Source organism: Strix uralensis, chromosome 21, assembly GCF_047716275.1.
Source record: "Strix uralensis isolate ZFMK-TIS-50842 chromosome 21, bStrUra1, whole genome shotgun sequence".
Taxonomy (NCBI): Eukaryota; Metazoa; Chordata; class Aves; order Strigiformes; family Strigidae; genus Strix; species Strix uralensis.
In genome coordinates, this window is record NC_133992.1 from 800,133 (window position 1) to 817,324 (window position 17,192).

At 68.1% G+C, this 17,192-nt stretch overlaps 1 protein-coding gene across 2 annotated transcripts; it reads right to left on the bottom strand.

The window, feature by feature from the left end:
* Positions 1–236: 236 nt before the first annotated feature.
* Positions 237–10,687, bottom strand: AJM1 (apical junction component 1 homolog). Of its 2 annotated transcripts, none has more exons than XM_074891196.1 (3): positions 10,205–10,687; positions 6,030–6,103; positions 237–4,132 (listed from the first exon to the last, which is right to left on the bottom strand). In XM_074891196.1, the coding sequence occupies exon 3, from the start codon at positions 4,070–4,072 to the stop codon at positions 830–832; it is 3,243 nt and encodes a 1,080-aa protein (XP_074747297.1). In that variant the 5' UTR covers positions 4,073–4,132; positions 6,030–6,103; positions 10,205–10,687; the 3' UTR covers positions 237–829. The 2 variants fall into 2 exon arrangements, with proteins under 2 accessions (XP_074747297.1, XP_074747296.1); XM_074891195.1 differs by lacking the exon at positions 10,205–10,687 and adding an exon at positions 9,540–9,818.
* Positions 10,688–17,192: the final 6,505 nt, after the last annotated feature.

Here is a 17,192-nt window from a genome sequence, read left to right on the forward strand (position 1 = left end):
GGCTGCCCACCACCCGCCCTTGGGCCACGCCTGGCTCGGCCCCCAGCACTGGGCACGGCCCTGCACCCGTGTCAGCATCCAGCGACCCCCCAACCCCACCCCGCATGCAGGGACCCTGCACCCAGAGGCCTCATGGGGTCGCGGGGGACACCCAAGGGTGCCTCGCAGCCACCCTTACGGTGTCCCCGCCGCACCTAAAGCTCACACAGTAACACGCTCAGGACACAGACGCTACAGGAGCAGAGACCTTGTGCAGCCCAGTGCAAACCGCGCAGCGCCGCAGACCCCGCCGGGCTGCCAGCAGCACCCACAGCCTGGGCGCAGCACCCACAGCCTGGGCACAGCCCCCGCAGCGCCGCGGTGCTCCGCGGGACCCCGGGTGCTGGGGGCACTGGGGGCACTGGGGAGGGCCGGGCAGGGCCCTGGGCGCAGGCAGGGTGTGTGGGCAGGCACAGGGGGGGTCTGGGTGTGCAGGCAGCCGAGCTGCCCGGTGGGCAGAGGTTGGAGAGGGTGCCTGGGGTGCCCCCGCTCAGGCCTTGGCTCACCCCAAGAGGGCTCTGTGGGGCCTCGCCAGGACGTTGGCTGGGACCTGCACCCCACAGCAAACCTCGGCCCGTGTTCCCGTTGTCCCATGGCCTCCCCCAGCCCAGCCCCCCTGCTGCTCTGGCTGCAGCTCCCCCAGCCAAGGCTGACCACCGGCAGCCCACCGCAGCCGCCTCCCCTGGTGCTGCATCCGAGAGGGGGTCCCCGTCCCACCGTGCTGACAGGGCAACACCTATCTACAAAGGGGGGTGACCCGGGGGGTGCTGGGGGGGTCCACACCCCGCGTTCACATGATGTCATCCAGGAGGTTGGGGCTGGCCACCCAGTCGAGGGTGCGGGGCTCAGAGGCTGCCATGATCATGCACATGAACTGTTTGCCTGTCCTCTTGTCGATGGGGTAGATGGTGGTGGGGGTGAAGCGCTTGTTGCTCTCCACGAAGTCGCAGAGCTGCTCATAGACGGCAGGGAACTCGTGCCGCAGGAAGACACCGCGGATGCGCAGCTCCCGCTGGATGTTGATGAAGCAGACCTCCCGCGCCTTGCGGCCTTCCTCCCCCTCCTTGTCGATGTCCGCTGTGCCGGGCGGGGGCGTCAGGATCAATGTCTCCATGTCCCGCTCCTTCTTCAGGATCTTCTTCTCGGGGCTGGAGGAGGCTAAGGCCACCTTGGCGTATTTCCTGACCGTCGGCACCTGCATCTTCGGCGACGGCCTCTCCGGCACTTTCTGAGTGACGGCCACGGTTACATTCAGGAGGAAACATTCATCGGGGTCGTACTGGTTGCCCGTCTCCCGCAGCTCTCGGGCATACTCCCCCAGGTTGTCCGAGTAGCTCTCCAGCTCCCGCAGGGACAGGTAGGTGGGGGACATCAGCAGGCTCTCCAGCCCGAACTGGAGGAAGTTCTCAGCCGAGCCGGCATTGGGGAAGCCCAGGAAGAGGACGCCACGGCCACGGGAGAGGTAGCCCACCTTGGCGATGCGTGAGAAGGCCTTGTGCACCTCGGTGTTCTCCCGGCAGAACTGCAGGACGTGGCGGCAGACGCTGCCCACACGCCCGTAGACGCAGCTCTCCTTGTGCGTGTCCCAGTCCTCGCGGCGGCAGTGCCGGGAGCAGTAGTAGGTGTAGCAGCTGTGGCACGACTTGAAGTAGAGGCAGGCGTTGAACATGGTCTCTGTGCGCCGGCACTTGGCGTTGGAGCACATCATCATGTCGTCCTCCTCCGCGCTCAGGTCAGGCGAGCAGTTCTCCGGTGACTTCTCGAAGGGGCCGACGGACAGCGAGGCGGGCGGGGGGCGCGGGGCACTGGCACGGGAGCTGGGACCCGGCTGCTCCTTCGTGGGTCGGGGTCCCTCAGGCACACTGGGAGGGACCCTCCTGCCCTCGCCCCGCCGGGGGGGCCCTGGTGCGCTGCTGCTCAGAAGCTGCTTGAGCTGCTCAGCGAGACTGTCCCTGTCCCCGGCGCGGTGGCCTGGTGCCGGCTTGTAGTCGATGACGAGGTCTGTGATGAGCTCGTCCAGCTGCTCCAGGCTGCGCTGGCGCCCCGAGCCGCTCTCCCTGGGGACGGGCTGTGGGGCACAGGGCACGGTGTAGGGGCCGCGCTCCCGCCCCGCGTCCAGCACATCCCAGCTGGCTGAGCGCCTCTCGCTCCGGCCCAGCCCGTCGGCGCGGATGTCATTGTCGGTGATGGTGATCTCCGGTGTGACGTACCAGGAGCGGCCCGGGGGGCCACGGCCACCGTCGGCGTGCACCCTCTCGAGGATGGAGCTCTCTGAGAGGGACAGGGCGGCGTAGCGCTTGGGCGAGCTCGACAGGTTGATCACCACCGGCTGCCGGCGCTCCTCGGGGGATAAGGCACGGTGCTGCTCCTGGGCGAGCAGGTTCTCGTAGCTGCGCCCGCGCTGCAGGACCTCCTCCCTGCGCGCCGCTGGCGCCAGGATGTTATCCCAGGATTTGGAGTAGTGCTGGCTCTCCCGGCCCAGTCGCGGAGGGGTTACGCCGTAGCTGGCATGCCAGGAGGAGACCATGGCCTCGCGCCCGGCTGGCTGCGGGGTAAAGCGTGACACTTGCAAGGTCTGGTAGGGCAGCGTGCCCCGTTCAGGGCAGTACCAGTCACCGAAGTGCAAGGGTTGGGTGCTGCGGGGTGGGGGGCATGTCCGCGACAGCACCTCCCGCTCCCGGTACTTCCCATAGTCCTCGGCATAGAAGACCCGGGCAGAGGAGCCGAGGGCCGGGTACGTCCGGGCGTCCTCGGTGTAGAGGGTTTTGACAGGGGTGCCGCGGGGGGGATAAAAGCGGGGCTCGTCCCCGTAGAAGGCACGGGCAGGCGCCTCCTGCACCGGGTAGCCCCGCGCCTCCTCCACGTACAACGTCCGGGGTGGTACCGTGTGGATGGCGGCTTTGGCCGGGTCCTCGGTGTAAAAGTGCTGGGGGACGGCGTGGCGGCCGGGGTAGGGGTAGCTGGCATAGCCGGAGCTGCGGAGGGGCACAGCGGGGCTGGGGCACCGCGCCGGCTCCTCTGCGTAGAAGAACTTGGCGGGGACGCCGGCGGCCGAGAAGGTCATGCAGCCCCTCTCCGGGTACTCCCTGAAGTCCCGCGAGGCCGGCACAGGCACCGTCTGGTATGCCAGCGCCCGGGGGTCTGCCTCATAGTACTCGCCGGGGTAGGGCAGGAGCGGGGGGTCCCCACTGTAGGAATCGCTGGGGGTGGGCGTGCGGGAGGCGGATGCCTGCCTGCTCCCCGGCACCGCCAGGCTGCGGGCAGCCCCGGGCGCACGGGGCCAGCGCTGCGGTTCCTGCCTGTTCTGGGCTGCCCGCAGGCTGCGCGCCGCGTGCACCAGCACCGCCTCGTCCGGCTTGATGTCCACCCGGCACTTGACGTGGGGGCTGGCGCCCACCTTGGCGCCCGGCCCCTCCTCGAAGCAGTTGTTGCCCAGGCAAAGCGGGGAGATGCGGCTGACGCTGCTGCGCTGCGGCTGCAGCTTGATGGGGTGCACCTCGTTAGCCAGCGCCCGCAGGGGAACCTGGGTCTCGCGGCGCGGCGAGGGCTCGGGGCGGGAGGGCTCCCGTGCCACCCGCAGTGCCTCCCGCCCGCGCCGGGCCGGCGGCGGCGACGCCGAGACCGTGATGGGCACTGGGGTGAAGGTGGACTTCACCCGCGGCGCGCTCTTGGAGCGGGCGCGTCGCTTCGGCTCACTCCTCGGCGGGGGGGCTCTGCCGGCGTAAGGGTCCGTCTTGGGCGGCGCCCGCCTGCCTGGCGGCCCTGGCGCAGGTTCGGGGGTGCCGGGGCGCGGGCAGGAGCGCTCCATGGCTGGGGGGGTGCCCAGCTGCTCGTCCAATGACTCAAGGAAGTCAAAGCTCCTGCAGTGGCGCTTGTTGAAGGGCTGCGGCTCGCGGGGCAGGGATGAGGACATGGAGGCGTCACATTGTGCCAGGGGCTGGCAGACGATCGAATCCCTGGGGGCTGTGGTGGCCACCTTTATGTCTTGGTACACTGTAGACACCAGGATGTCAGGTGGGTCTGTTCGTGTCATCTTAAAAGCGACTCTTCTCCTGCCAGCTCCCCTTCAGACGGCCTCAGAAGGCAGCCAGCCCTACAAGAGAACAGATGAAGGCGCCTAAATCCTGGCGGGGACCTCGGGGAGCCACGATGGCAACTGGATAAATCCCCACAGCTCCTGGCTTGGGGCAGGGAGGGTTTGGCCACTTCTTCAGAAATGAGGGGTCGGGGGAGTCCCAGCCTCTGCTGCTGCTGTTAATAGTCAGATCCCAACTGGGGGAAGAAGCTGGAAAAAGGCTCCAAATCCGGGGTGCAAATAACGGAGCAGATGGCAGGGCACCTGCGGGTGCAGCGGGCACCGCAGGGCAAGCAGGGAGGGGTGCCCACTCACTGCAGGGAGAGGAGGCCACCGACTGCCATGCTCCTGTTCCTGGGGTGCAAGACACGGGGACCCTCTTGCAGCATCACAGGGAATGGCAGGTCTGAACGGGGCTGGGGACACCAGGGTTTTCCATAGCAGATGGGGAACATGTGCCCAGCCCCCGCTGTGAGCGTCCGAGTGGCTGCGGGGTCTCCTGGGACCACGCGCACCCACGTCCCAGCACACGCTGTGCCCAGCACCAACGTTGTAGGCAGCGCAGGAAGGAGCATCACCCAGGGGTGGGGACCACGAGCACCCACTGTGGTGGTCTCGAAGCCCACGTAGCTCTGGGGTTCCGGGGTGGGGGCAGGAGCCATACCCCTTCCCTGGGGCAGCTGCACCCACTGTGGCTCATGAACACCCCTGCGGGGTGCCAACAGTCCTGGCTGCTTGCAGCCGCATCGGCCCCTGGGTCAGCTCCGGACCGGCACGGGCAGCGCTGGGGGCTGGCGGGCGGGTGCCGGGGCCGGTGCCTCAACCCCACATGCCAGCAGCGACTCCTCTGCCGCTTCCCGTGGCTCTGAGCAGGACAGACCCGGGGTTCTTCCACAACAGCCCTGCACCGGAGGGGCTGTGCTGGCTCAGCACCACCACCTTTGTCCTCTCCTGCATCCTGCAGCCAGGACACGTCTCCTGGGCTGGAGAGCGAGCGGGACGGCGGCTGCAGCTCCCGTGGGACAGGGGGTCTGGCACCCACCGTGCACCAGCACCACGCACCCTACCTGCTCTGGGACAATGCTGCATGGGTGGCCGGGGTGGGCAGAGTCCCCAGCTGCATGTGTGACACAGCTGTGTGACAAGGGGGGGACATAAGCACAAGCCCCCCAGAGCAACCCGGGGAGCAGACAAGGTGGTTTGCCCGCAAGGCCCGGTGGGTTGTGGCACTGATCCTCACCAAAAGCCCACTGAGAGCCAGCTGCAGGCGGCCATCGGCACCAGGTGGACGTACAGCCGGCCTTGCCCACGGCAGGGACACCCGGCCGGCTGTAATGCTCACCACATCCTAGGAAGGTTTGTTTTTTTAGCCACATAGCCGAGGGGCCCGGGAGTGCAGGTGGGTGCCAGCTGCTCCACAATATACTAAAGGTGCACAGCAAAGGCCAGCAAAAGGCCTTTGGCTTTATACAGCAGCAGAGGACCACAGGGAAGGTATTTCTGGGAGGAAAGGAACAGACTTTATTTGGCAAGAAGCAGTATTGACTATGCAGAGATGGGGAGGGGGGCTTGGCTCCCCCCTCATTACCCAGATAAAGCCCTGTCTCACCCCAAAGCTGGGGGGTGGACAGATGCCACAGCCAGTGGGGTTGGGGTGTCTGTCCCTGGGGTGCACTGAGGAGAGCTTGATGCCAGGAGGAGATGGGGATCCCGGTGCCTCCAGGGCTGGGGGAGCAGGTTTGCCCCTGGAGAAGTGGCTCAGCATCGGCCCCGCTGCATTACAACGCTTGGGAGCTGGGGCGGGTCTGGGAAGGCAGCACCCCACACCGCAGTGATGCCAGCAGTGGCGTTGGGAAGCCCATCCCCGTGGTGTTGGGGCAGCTGGTGGGTAGGGAACGACAGCCCAGGGTCCTACCTGGTCCGGCAGCAGCAGGGAGGAGGTGGGTGGGCTGAGCTGGCCAAGGGCCCTGCGGCAGCTCCATCCCAGCACTGCAAAATAAAAGAGGCAGGTGAGGGTCCCAGGAAGCCCCTGGCCATGGCAGAGGGGCAGCAGCCGGAGCCATGGGGTACCCTGGGAGGACACTGAGCACCCCCAGGGACCCTTGCAGCCGCAAGACCCTGCTGAGCCAAACTGAGCTGTCGCCCGGCGAGGCCCCTGTGCGCATCCCTGTGCCCTGGGGACGTGGGCACTGCATCCCACGGGCACTGGCACGTCCCCCCCCACCCCAGCAGTTCCCCGCTGCCCGCAGACCCGCACGAGGCCGCGGCAGTGGGGGGACCCAGGGACAGGGCGGTGCTGGCATCCTCAGCGCTGCCCAGGGTTGCCATGGTTTCTCCAAATTATTCCTCCTCTGCGAGGACAGCGTGGGTGCGTGGGGAGGCTGCTGGGGTGGCAGCACTGCGGGGGGGCTGGGGGAAGCCGGGGTTCTGCAGCGCCGCGGGGAGAGCAGAGCACCCACAAAGCCGTGGGCATCCTCTGCCCATTGCGGGAGCAGAGCCCGCTGCTGCCCAGTGCCGCCGCGCTCCCACACCCCCCGTCCCCGACGCTGAGTCCCCTCCGCAGGGAGAGGATTTTGCGTCCCCTCTGGTCTCCAACCCTCTGGCTGGCGGGGACTGGGCGCCCCCAGCCCTGCCCGCTCTCGGCAGGGGCCCAGGGTCTCCGGGCCGTGTCACCCTGGGGGTGCTGATGCCGCTGGCCGCGCTCTCAGAGCTGCCGATGTCCGCCGAGCTCCCTGCGCAGGAGCCACCCTCCGGGGGCACACGGCCCCTGGGGACACTGCCAGCCCCGTGCCCACATCCCCGCCCCACGGAGGGCCCAGGCAGTTTGTCGTAAAGCCCCGCTCTGCCCCCCCTGCTGGGCAGGACACACGGACACCTCTACCCAGCCTGTCCCTGGCACAGCAGCTCCCCCCCGGCTGGCCCGCAGGGTTGCCAAGGGGCACCCAGCAGGACCCACCCCATGCAGCCCACAGGACCACCCACCGCTGCGGGGCCCGGTGCCACCCACACGCTTCCACCCCACTCAGCACCCAGCCCTGCCCGTGGGGCCCTGCCTGCAGCTGGCGGCTGCCCTCGCTCCCAGCCCGGCACCCCGCGCTGCCCCGCACGCTGCTCCCGCCGAGCCACACGTGAGCACCCGGCCCCCGGCCCCTCCGGCCCGCGGCAGCGGCATGAGGATGCTGGGGGCCAGGAGCAACCCCGGGCTGCCGGGGGGGGGGCCCGCGGGAGGCTGCCAGGAACTGGGTCACTGCCTGCATGCAGCACGTGTGGGCTGTACAGCGGGGCTGTGCAGTGCCCTGCCAGTGCACACTGCGCTGCCACGGCACTGCAGCGCCCTGCCTGTGCGCTGCCCCCCCCCCGCTGCCTGCCCCGTGCCCACGGCCAGGGTGCTGCCTGCGTGCTCTGCACCGAGTGCTCTGCCCGGGCACTGCCTGCAGCCTGTCCCCACGCTGCCTGCCCCCACTGCACTGAGCACTGCCGGGGCACTGCCCCCCAGCTGCCCTCACACTGCCTGCACACTGCACAGAGCACGCTGCCAGGGCACTGTCCCGCTCACTGGCAGCCTGCTGTCCCCACGCTGCCCGTGCAGTGCCCCAAGCTGCCTGCACACACCGCCCTGCCTGTGCGCTGCCCCCCAGCCTGCCCATGCTGCGCTGAGCACTGCCAGGGCACTGCCAGCTCGCTGCCTGCCCCATGCACACGGCGAGGCTGCTGCCTGCACACACTGCACTGAGCACCCTGCCAGTGCGGTGCCCCATGCACGCTGCCTGCACGCGTCCCACTGAGCAGACGGGCAGCGTGCTGCCTGCCTGCACGCTGCCAGGCCGCGCTGCACCGGGTGCGCTGCCAGCACGCTGCCTACACATGCACTGCACTGCTGCCACTGCAACAGCCCGCAGGCAGCCCCAGCACGCTGCCAGTGCCCGCCGCGCTGCACCGAGCTCCCTGCCTGCGTGCGGCCCCACTGGCACCGCTGACACGCCGGCAGCGCGGGCAGTGCCCCAAGCACATCATCGGTGCCCACATCTGGAAAAAGCCAGTGCAGCACCTGGCGTGTACTGCGACCCCTGTGCTGGTGCAGCTGACGCCGGAGGCACCGCCGGCATGCTGCTGCCTGTGCAGGCAGGAGTGCAGTGGCTGCGCCGTGGGCACTGCCAGCCCACGGCCACGCTGCGCACAGGCCTGCGCGCCGGGAGGGCGCTGACGGCCGATGCTGCCTGTGCACACGCTGCCCGGGCACTGCCCGCACAGGGAGCTGGCACACGCGCTGCCCGCGGCCAGGGAACCCACTGCCCCCCCAGCCCCTGCCCTGTGTACGTGGCAAATAGACAGTTCTGTGCCACCCCCAGGGCACCCCCCAAGACACACAGTGCCCTGTGCCCCTATGGCATTGTCCCCACACACACACACACTGCGCTGCCCCTCCACACATCCTCTGCGCCCCCTTGGCTCTGACCAACACAGCCCTGTGCCCCTGGCACCCACCACATCCCACCCCAGCCCCTGCACTGACCCCCCCCCAGCCCCCCTGGGTGCCCCAGCACCCCCTGTCCTGCCTGCACCCCTGGAGGGGCTCATCCTGCCAGGGGGAGAAGCACTCTCAGCCCCAGCCCAGGAGGGTACCCCCAGTGCTGGCATCCAGGTGAGGGGTGAGCAGCACCCTAGGGGCAGCAAGGGATGCCCCCACCCCATCCAGCCCTCAGCCTCCCCCCTGTCACCCAGGCCCCAGCACCCCACCCTGGAGGGGCACCCACAAACGGGCAAGGCCAGGGGGAAGGAGGGATGGGGGCACCTCGGTGCCGGGGGACCCCGGGTGGGTTTACAGTGCCCGGGCCGGGCGGGGGGTGCGTGGGGCGACCCCCGGGGACGCAACCGGGGGGAGCGGGGCTGTCCCGGGCGCTGCCGCCGCCGTGCCCCGCAGACCCCAGGGCGGTGGCCCCGGGCCCCCCCCGCGCTACGCACCGGCACCGGGCGGCACCGGGCCCGCTGGGCCGCGCAGGGCGCTGAGCCCGCCCCGGGGCCGGCATCGCCGGGAACCGGGGCGAGATGGCCCGGCCCGGGCACTGCGGCGGGACGGGATGGGGATGGGGGACACGGCGGGGGGGATGCGATGGGTTGGGGTGACTCGGCCCGGGGGCGCGGGATGAGGATGGCCCGGGGGGCCTGAAGGGATGGGATGGGGAGGGCACAGGGGGATGCGATGGGGACGGGGATGTGGGGCAGTGGGGGGAGCATGGGGGGATGATGGGGTGGTATGAGCTGGGATGGGGATGTGGAACACGGGGGGATGAAATGGGGGCTCGGGGGGGGGGGCACGGGGGGATCGGATGTGATGAGATAGTCCGGGGAGGTCGTGGGGGGGTGGCCCGGTCGGGGTCTCCCGAGAGTACGACAGGGCCCAGCCCCCTGCCCGGGCCCCCCTTACCTGCTCCGCGCCCGCCGCCCCGGCGGCCCCCCCGCCGCATCCCCGCCGCCGCGCTAGGCTCGGGCTGCCGCCGCCCCGGTGGCCATGGCCCGGCCAGGCCCGGCTCCGCCCGATCCGGCACGGCACGGCACGGCACGGCACGGCACGGCACGGCACGGCACGGCACGGCACGGCCCGACGCTCGCCGCGGCCGCCCGGCTCCGCCGCCGCTTGTTTTCCCATAAATACGGCAGGCGGAGTTACCGGCCGGGGCCGGGACCGGGAGCCACCCACCAGCGCCGCCCCCGGCCCCGGTCCCCATCACCGGTACCCGGTTCCCGGTCCTGCTCCGCGCGGCCCCGGCCCCCATCCCCGCCCCTCGCAGCATCCCCCGCCCACTGCGGGACCCTCCGGGCAGGGTCTGGGGGACCCCCGGCGCCCCGTGCCCCTCTCCCGGTGCCAGCCCTCGAGGGGGTCCCCCCGCACCCCGGGTGTGGTCACCCGCGGGACCCCCGGTGCCCCCAGACGAGGCACCGGTGTCTCCCGGCGAGGTGCCGGGGGGCTCAGCCCCACGCCGTGTATCATGACCCCCCCACCCCCTCGCCGGCGCCTGCCCTGGAGCCAGCAGCCCCCCAGTGCCAGCACCCCCCGGGACCGTCCCCCCCCGGCACCACGTCCCGCCTGACCTTGGCACATCGCTGCGGCCCTGCCCACGCGTGGCCAACTGGGCAGTGAAATCCCCCGATAAGCTCCTCCGTGGAGTGGCCTCGTTTTCCCAGAGGTGCCGGGGCTGCCCCGTGGGGGGCTGCACAGCGATGCAACGGGCAACGTGCCGAGACCGGCAAAGGCAGCATCTGATGGCTCTTGTCACACAGCGGCCCCAATGGTCCAGAGCTCTGCCTCAGTTTCCCCATCTCCCACCTCCTTGAGCCAGCAGCCACTGCCCACAGCCCCGGAGAGGCACCCCGGGGGCGGCGGAGGGTCCCTGCACCTGTGGATGCCCCAGCAAGGGGCTTTGGCACTGGGGACCTGCCAGAAGCTCACGTGGCTCCGAGCCCAGAGCTAAGGTCTGCCGTCCTCCGCACGTCTCTGCACAGCAGGTGCGTACCACACTTTGCTTGATTTCAGAACCCTCCATAGCCAAAACCCTTCCTTCCCTCCGCCGCGGCGCCGGGAGCGTCCTTCCAAGGTCCCTGTGTGTGCACCGGGCAGAGGAGTGCCGCGGTGAGCACAGGGGCCGCAGCACATGGTGTTGCAGGAACGCAGCCCAGGCTGATGCCCTTTGCCCCAAAATGCCCCCTGTGCTCCCAGGGATGCCGTGGGCACAGCCGAGCCCATCGGGGCCAGCAGCACGTGCCCTCCCTGGGACTGGGCTGAGCCCCAGGAACTCATTGCACAGATGAACAGGGTGCAACAGCTGGACGGGGGGAGCTGGGGCACAGGGTCAGCTCGTCCCTGCTGCACAGACGTGGCTGAGCGACCCCCTGGGGCCCTTGGGCTGGGCTCAGCCGGGCCCCGCTGGCCCCCCCCAGCACTTCCATTTTCCTCACTGCAGGATACAGTGCTCGGGCTGCCGGTTCAGCCGCTCCCGCTGCCCCCGGCTTCCTGCCCCTGCGGACCCCACAGCCCCCACCGTGCTGCTCCATCTGCTCCCCGCCTGCTGCCGGCCCTGCGCCAACCAGCCCCACGCCGGAGCCGAGCACAGGCGAGGCTCGTGATGCCCGCAGGAGCGCGGGCCAGGCCAGCTCGCCGCCCAGGGGGGTGCCAGGGCTCAGCATCCCCCATGGGTACAGTCACCCAAATGATGCAGGAGCCCAAATCCTATGGGAATGCACAGAGGCCCGGGCACGGAGGATGCTGCTGCCAGGTGGGCACAAGGTTCCTGCCCTGAGGGCATCCCTGTGGTGCCACCCTCTGTCCCTGCAGCTGTGGCCCTGGGTGACACCTGCACAGATCAAGATCACCCGTCCAGAGCTCTGTGCTCCGGGGCAGCTACAGGGCCCCGGCTGCCCAAGGGCAGGGGACGAGCAGGCTGGACCACGTCCCCCAAGCCCCATGGCAAGGGGCGGTGGGACCATCTGCTCCCCACGGGTGGCTGCTATTTTAGGCTGGAAAGTGCTGAGGGATCCAACGGGCCCATGGGCACGTCTCCATGCCAACGGAGATGGCAGCGCCAGGGCCTGTGCTGAGGTCACTGGGGCTGTGGACACCTCCTCGTCAGGCCAGGGGCAGCCTGGGGGAGAGAGGAAGGGGAAGATCCCACAGGAGGAGGAGGAGGGAGTCTTGGGCAGGAGTGGGGCGGTGGCCCCCCGGCCTCATGCCTGCTGCCTGCAGGGGTGGCAGCCCCTCGGACAGAGGGGGACCCCCAGTAGCAACCTCAGACGGGCAGCAGGGCTCTGTGGGGAGGGACAGGGCTGTCCCCTACCCCTGTGCAAAGGACAGTGGTGTTGGGCCCCCGCCATGACTGTGCAGGTCTGGGCTTGTCCCCAGCCGAGCTGCCGGGGGCCCCTGTCCTGCCGGTGGGGGACATGTGAGTGGCCAGAGGGACAACACGAGCCAGGGCTTGTTTCCACGATCCTGCAGGAGAAAGGGCAGCCCGGCGCCTGTCCCCAGGCAGGAGCAGCTTCTGCCCCTGCGTCTGGGGTGTGTGTGCTGGCTGTCCTGCTGTGGCTCGCCATCGGGGCCAGGAGCAGCCAGGCTGGGCCGGTGTGGGGGCAACCCCCCGCCTCTGCCAGGGTTTCTGCCCGCTCGATGCTGGGTCCTCCCCCAGGCCCAACGGGGAGCAAAGCCGAGATGGGCAGCATCCCCGTGACTCAGTTTCCCCACCAGCTCCTGCCCCGGTCTCTGCTGATAGCGGCTGGGGAGAGGCCCCCCCTGCGCAGGTGATGGCAGCTGTAGGTGTTCACACTAATCGTTCGCCAACCGCCAGCAACACCCTGGCTGTGCTGGGGAGCACGGGGCGGGCAGCACGGCTGGGGCTGAGGGCTTGGTTTGTGCATCCCCCTGTCACCGTACGCAGAGTGGCCCTGGTCACCATGTCTGCGTGTGACAGGCTCAGTTCTGCCTGAGGCAAGAAGAACAATGTGCCCACAGGTCACACTGGGGGTCCGTGGTGATGCTGGGCACTTGGCCAGCCCCAAAGCAGGACAGACCGTGGCTTGGGGGGGGCGTGGGGGCTCACGTCTGTCCTACACAGCCTGTGAGGCTGGGGGCAGCTCGTCAGTCCTCCCCAAGGACCACTGGGGACGTGCAGAGCTGGGAACGCAGGGCTGGAGGATGATGCAGACAGGCAGCGCCTGGGGGCCACCCACCACCCCTGTCCTTGGAGGCCGCCTGTCCCGCTGTGGCCGCAGGGGAGCTGGGTGCCTCCTCACTGCCATGCTGCTGGTCCTAGTGCCAGGGTCACCAAGAGCCCCGCTCCATCCCCAGCTCTCCCACACATTGTCACCGGTGCCTCCCTCTGACCAGCACATCCCCACGGGCGGTGGGGAGCAGCTGTGGGGTGAACCGGCAGAGCCCAGCCCCAGCTCTGCAAGATGGAAAAAAACCCCGAAGGTTTTGGGGCTGGCTGGTTTCACCAGCCACCTGCCCGGCCCAAAGCCCTGCTCGCTCGTGAGATTCAATACCCACCTGGCTCAGGATACCTGCATCTCCTGAGCGCCAGCCCCCTGGTGCAGCTCAGAGCAGGAAGGGGCCACCCGGTGTGCCAGTTCCCAAACCTGCCTCTCCCGGCCCCAGCTCTTGCGTCACGCTGGGTGTGGGGACTCGCTGAGCCAGAGCGACGTGGCAAGGGACAGGGGAGGCTGGTGGGGACCACGCGGATATGGGTGGAGGAGGACAGCTCTGACACCGCCAGTACAGGGCAGTTCTGAAGCTAGAAAGACCTTTCTGGGCGTTTGCAAAATGCTGTATCAATCCGCCAGGAGGGCCAGCACCTCACTGGGGAAGCGGGTAGAGGCAGGAGAAGGGGGGCAGCAAAAGGCCTCCAAGAAAGGGGTTTTCCCAGGACTCTCCCAGCCCCAGTCTGGCAGCGGGACTGGGGCACTGGTGTGGTGGTGTCAGGGGAACCCAGCAGGGCCGCCTACGAGAGAGCAAAAGGAGGTGATTCCTCAGAGCAGCTCAGACAGCAACCAGGGAAAAATAATTTGGACGTTAAACACAAACAACGTCCACCTCTGCCACGTGTGCTGGGCTGGTCATCGAGAGATGGCAAGAGGGCGCATCCTCACCCAGACGGACGCCCCTTGTGCTGAAGCTGTGAGCCCGTGTGCTCGCCTTGGCAGACTGGGCAGTCAGGCCGGTGCCGGTCACGCTCTGGCACCTGCTCTGCGGGACGTGACAGGCTGGCAGGTGCCAAGGAGCCAGCGGGTCCCGAAAATGCCCAGCCTGGGGGGACAGGGGCCAAGCCGCCCTCCCAGGGGATGCCCTGGCAAGCCCAGGGGACAGAGCAGGCTCATCCTGCACCATGGGCGCTCAGGGCTGTCTGGGGCGGGGGCTGTGTGATGTGGCAGATCCCTGACGGCAGCTCAGGACCTGCTGCCGCCCAGCATGGAGGTTCCCACTTCAGTTTTGTTGGCGAAGGGCCGGGCGGCCCTGATGGCACGGCAGCAAGTCGAGAGGGAGGCGAGCAGCCCCGGCGCGGGCTGGGCAGCCCAGCACACGGACGGCGATGGGAAGTGACAGCGCGGCGCAGGCAGCCGCCAGCCTGTCCTCAGGGCCACCCGCGAGATGGAGGCCAGCGTCAGGGCGATTGCACCCGCGGGGTGACGGCTCGGCAAGAAATGGGACCAGGGTGCAACTTGAGTCGAGCATGAGCAGCTCTGGTGAGGCAGGTGAGGAGATGGCTTCTGGGTCTCACTCGGCTTCCCAAACGCAGCAGAAACACCCGCACGACCTCAGTGTGCAGCTACAGGAGCTTGTCGGGTTTCCACGCCGAGCACTGAGAGGGGATGTGGGATGTGTTGTGCCACCGCAGCACGCGGTGCCGTGGGGAGGCAGCAGGGCTGGGCGGGCAGGGGGTGGCTGCCAGCCCCCGGGCTCGGCGTGTGGCTGGGTCACTCCCCGTGGGTGCTGCAGCCACCAAAGCAGTTTACGAGGGTGAGGGCTCCAGCACTGGGGGAATTGTGTGGGGCACCCCAAAACAGGATGGGGGGGGCTGTGGCACCCACCTATGGCCACCCTACAGGAAATGGGCACCCAGTGCCTCACCATGCCCCCAGGGAGAGCCCATCTGGGGACCTACATGCAACATGGATGCCACCAGGAAGGTGTTGGGGATGCTGCGCAATGCCCTGCTCCCTCCCACGCTGCTGAATTTACAGCGGGGATTAATATTTGATACCCCCCCTTCGCCCGGGGCTCATCATTCCCCGGCTGCCGTCCTCAGCGCGTGGGCAGCTGAGGCGGGCGGCGCGCTGCAGCCCCTTGGGGAACAGCACACCCACTGCAGGGCCAGTGCAGCGGCTTTGGGGTGGCCAGAGCCGGGGGCTGGCAGCCGTCACGCGCCCTCCCCTGCCCATGGGGAAGGGATGAGGTGGGGAGCGTCACAGGCAGGCCTGGGGGGACAGAGTAGCATGGGCATGGGGAAGACCTCGCCCCCTCACCCCCACCCCACTGCAGGCAGCACCACGGCAGGCTGCTAGGAAATCCCCCATTTCCAAGGCAACACAGGGATCCCACAGCTGGGAGTGAGGCAGAACTGGGATGGGGTGGGGTGGGGTGGAATGCGATGGGATGGGACGGGATGGGATGGAACGGGACGGGATGGGATGGGGTGGGATGGGATGGGGTGGGGTGCTCGCGGCTGCCCTGCCTGCCTGCCCACTCGCTTGCCCCTTGCCACTGCCCGCTGGACACCCCAAAGCTCCTGTCTGGGGGTGATGCTCCTATTTTCCCTGAGCGAGGAGCAGCCGGGCTGGCTGGTGACAGCGTGAGGCCTGGGCTGGGTGAAGGGGGAATCTCCCCTCCTTCCAGCTTCTCTCCTCCTCTTTCCTTCCCATCACCTCCCTTCCCCCAGCTCTGAAACAAGGGAGATGCCAGGCCCTGCTGCCCGCTTCAGGGCTTGGGAGGAGGCCGGAGCCTGCTCTGCAGCTCCCAGCAGCTTTGGTGGCAGAAGAGGCCGAGCGTAAAGTCTGTAAGGCAGCTGCTGGCTTTAGGGTCCCTGCCTGTAAAGAGGGTTGAAAACCCCACATTCCTGTCTGCCTCCTTGGGAACGACAGGTCAGTCCCCAAAGGCCGTCAGGGCATCCATCTGCTGAGCCCAGCAGGACCAGCAGCAAGAAGATGCCCCGTTTAGGGCACCCTCCCCCTCCCCAGTGACTGTGAGGAGGGGTCTCAGGGCTGCCCTGCCAGCAGGACGCAGCACCAGTGTGCGGAGGGAGCTGTGTCGCAGCAGCCTGGGCAGAGCCGGCAGCACCCGCGCCAGGCACCGCTCCAGCCTGCCCCAGTAATGCCACCTGCCAGCATCAGTCGCTCATGATCCCCCGAAGCCGTCAGCCCCCCCAGTGACGCACGAACTGACCTCCTCGGTGCTGGGCTGATGACTCCAACACCGGGCAGTGCTCAAGGCAGCGAGGCCAGGGTGGGAGCCCACACCTTGCCCCCTGCCATGAAGCCATTTCCCGCCAATGGCACAAGAAGGGGTGTTTCTCCTACCAGCTCCAGGGAAAAGCCTGCTCTCTTCCCAGCCTGCTGGCTTCTTCCCGCAGCCAGGCTGCAGACGCCAGCACGGTCTCCGTCTGCAGCTGCCACCCAGACCAAACCCCAGGCGCAGGCAGAGCTCCCCTGCGCCAACACGCGCTATCCTGGAGCAGGCAGAGGCATGTGGAAGAGGGGAGACTGGCACCTCTCGGGTGTCCCCTGCCACTGGGAGTCTCAGCACCCCCTACTCCTCCTCCCCTCCCTTCTGCAGTGACAGAAAGCCACACCGCTGCTTCCCTTCCTCGCTCCCACTGTAAGGCAGAGCCTGCCAACAATTTGGAGAGAACTAGAGAGTTTTATGGGTTCACAGGCTGGCTTGCTGCCCCACGGCAGTGTCCTGCGTGTCCTGGGAACACCTCCTGCTTTAACCTGTAATGGGGCTCTAGTTTCCCACAGGTCCTCTGTGCCTGAACCCACTGCTTCAGCCCACTGCACATCTCACCTGACCAACGTCAGCCTACAGGACCCACTGGGTGCAGCCACGACAGCTCTCTGAGTTGCCAGGGGATTATTTCCCTTTGCTCAGCGACTTCCCTGTGAAATGGTTGAAGGATGAAGACTGGATACTCACCATGAGCCATGCTAGGGCCAGGAACGTGTGTGACATGCCTGAGATGCTAAAGGCTTGTTTTGGAGGCAAACCCACAAATTAAAAAGGCTCAACCACTTGCCCTGGTATCTTTAAGCAGCGGACTGAGCCAGCACTGGATTAATTATATTATGCCATGATTGAGACCGTTGCTAGGTTACAGCACCCGGTCCCTAAGCCCATCCTACTGCGGGATTTCCCCAGAATCACTCATCTGCGAGCTCAGGGCCATCCCCAAAGGACAGGCAAGCACTATGGTCTCTCCAGGAAGCAGGGCCCTTGACTGCAGGGAAATTGCAGGCAGCACGTCCATTAGACACCTTACCCCCAGCCCAGCCACCTGCCTGCTCGCTGCCCTCCCTTCAGCGCTGCCTGGCCCGATCCGCA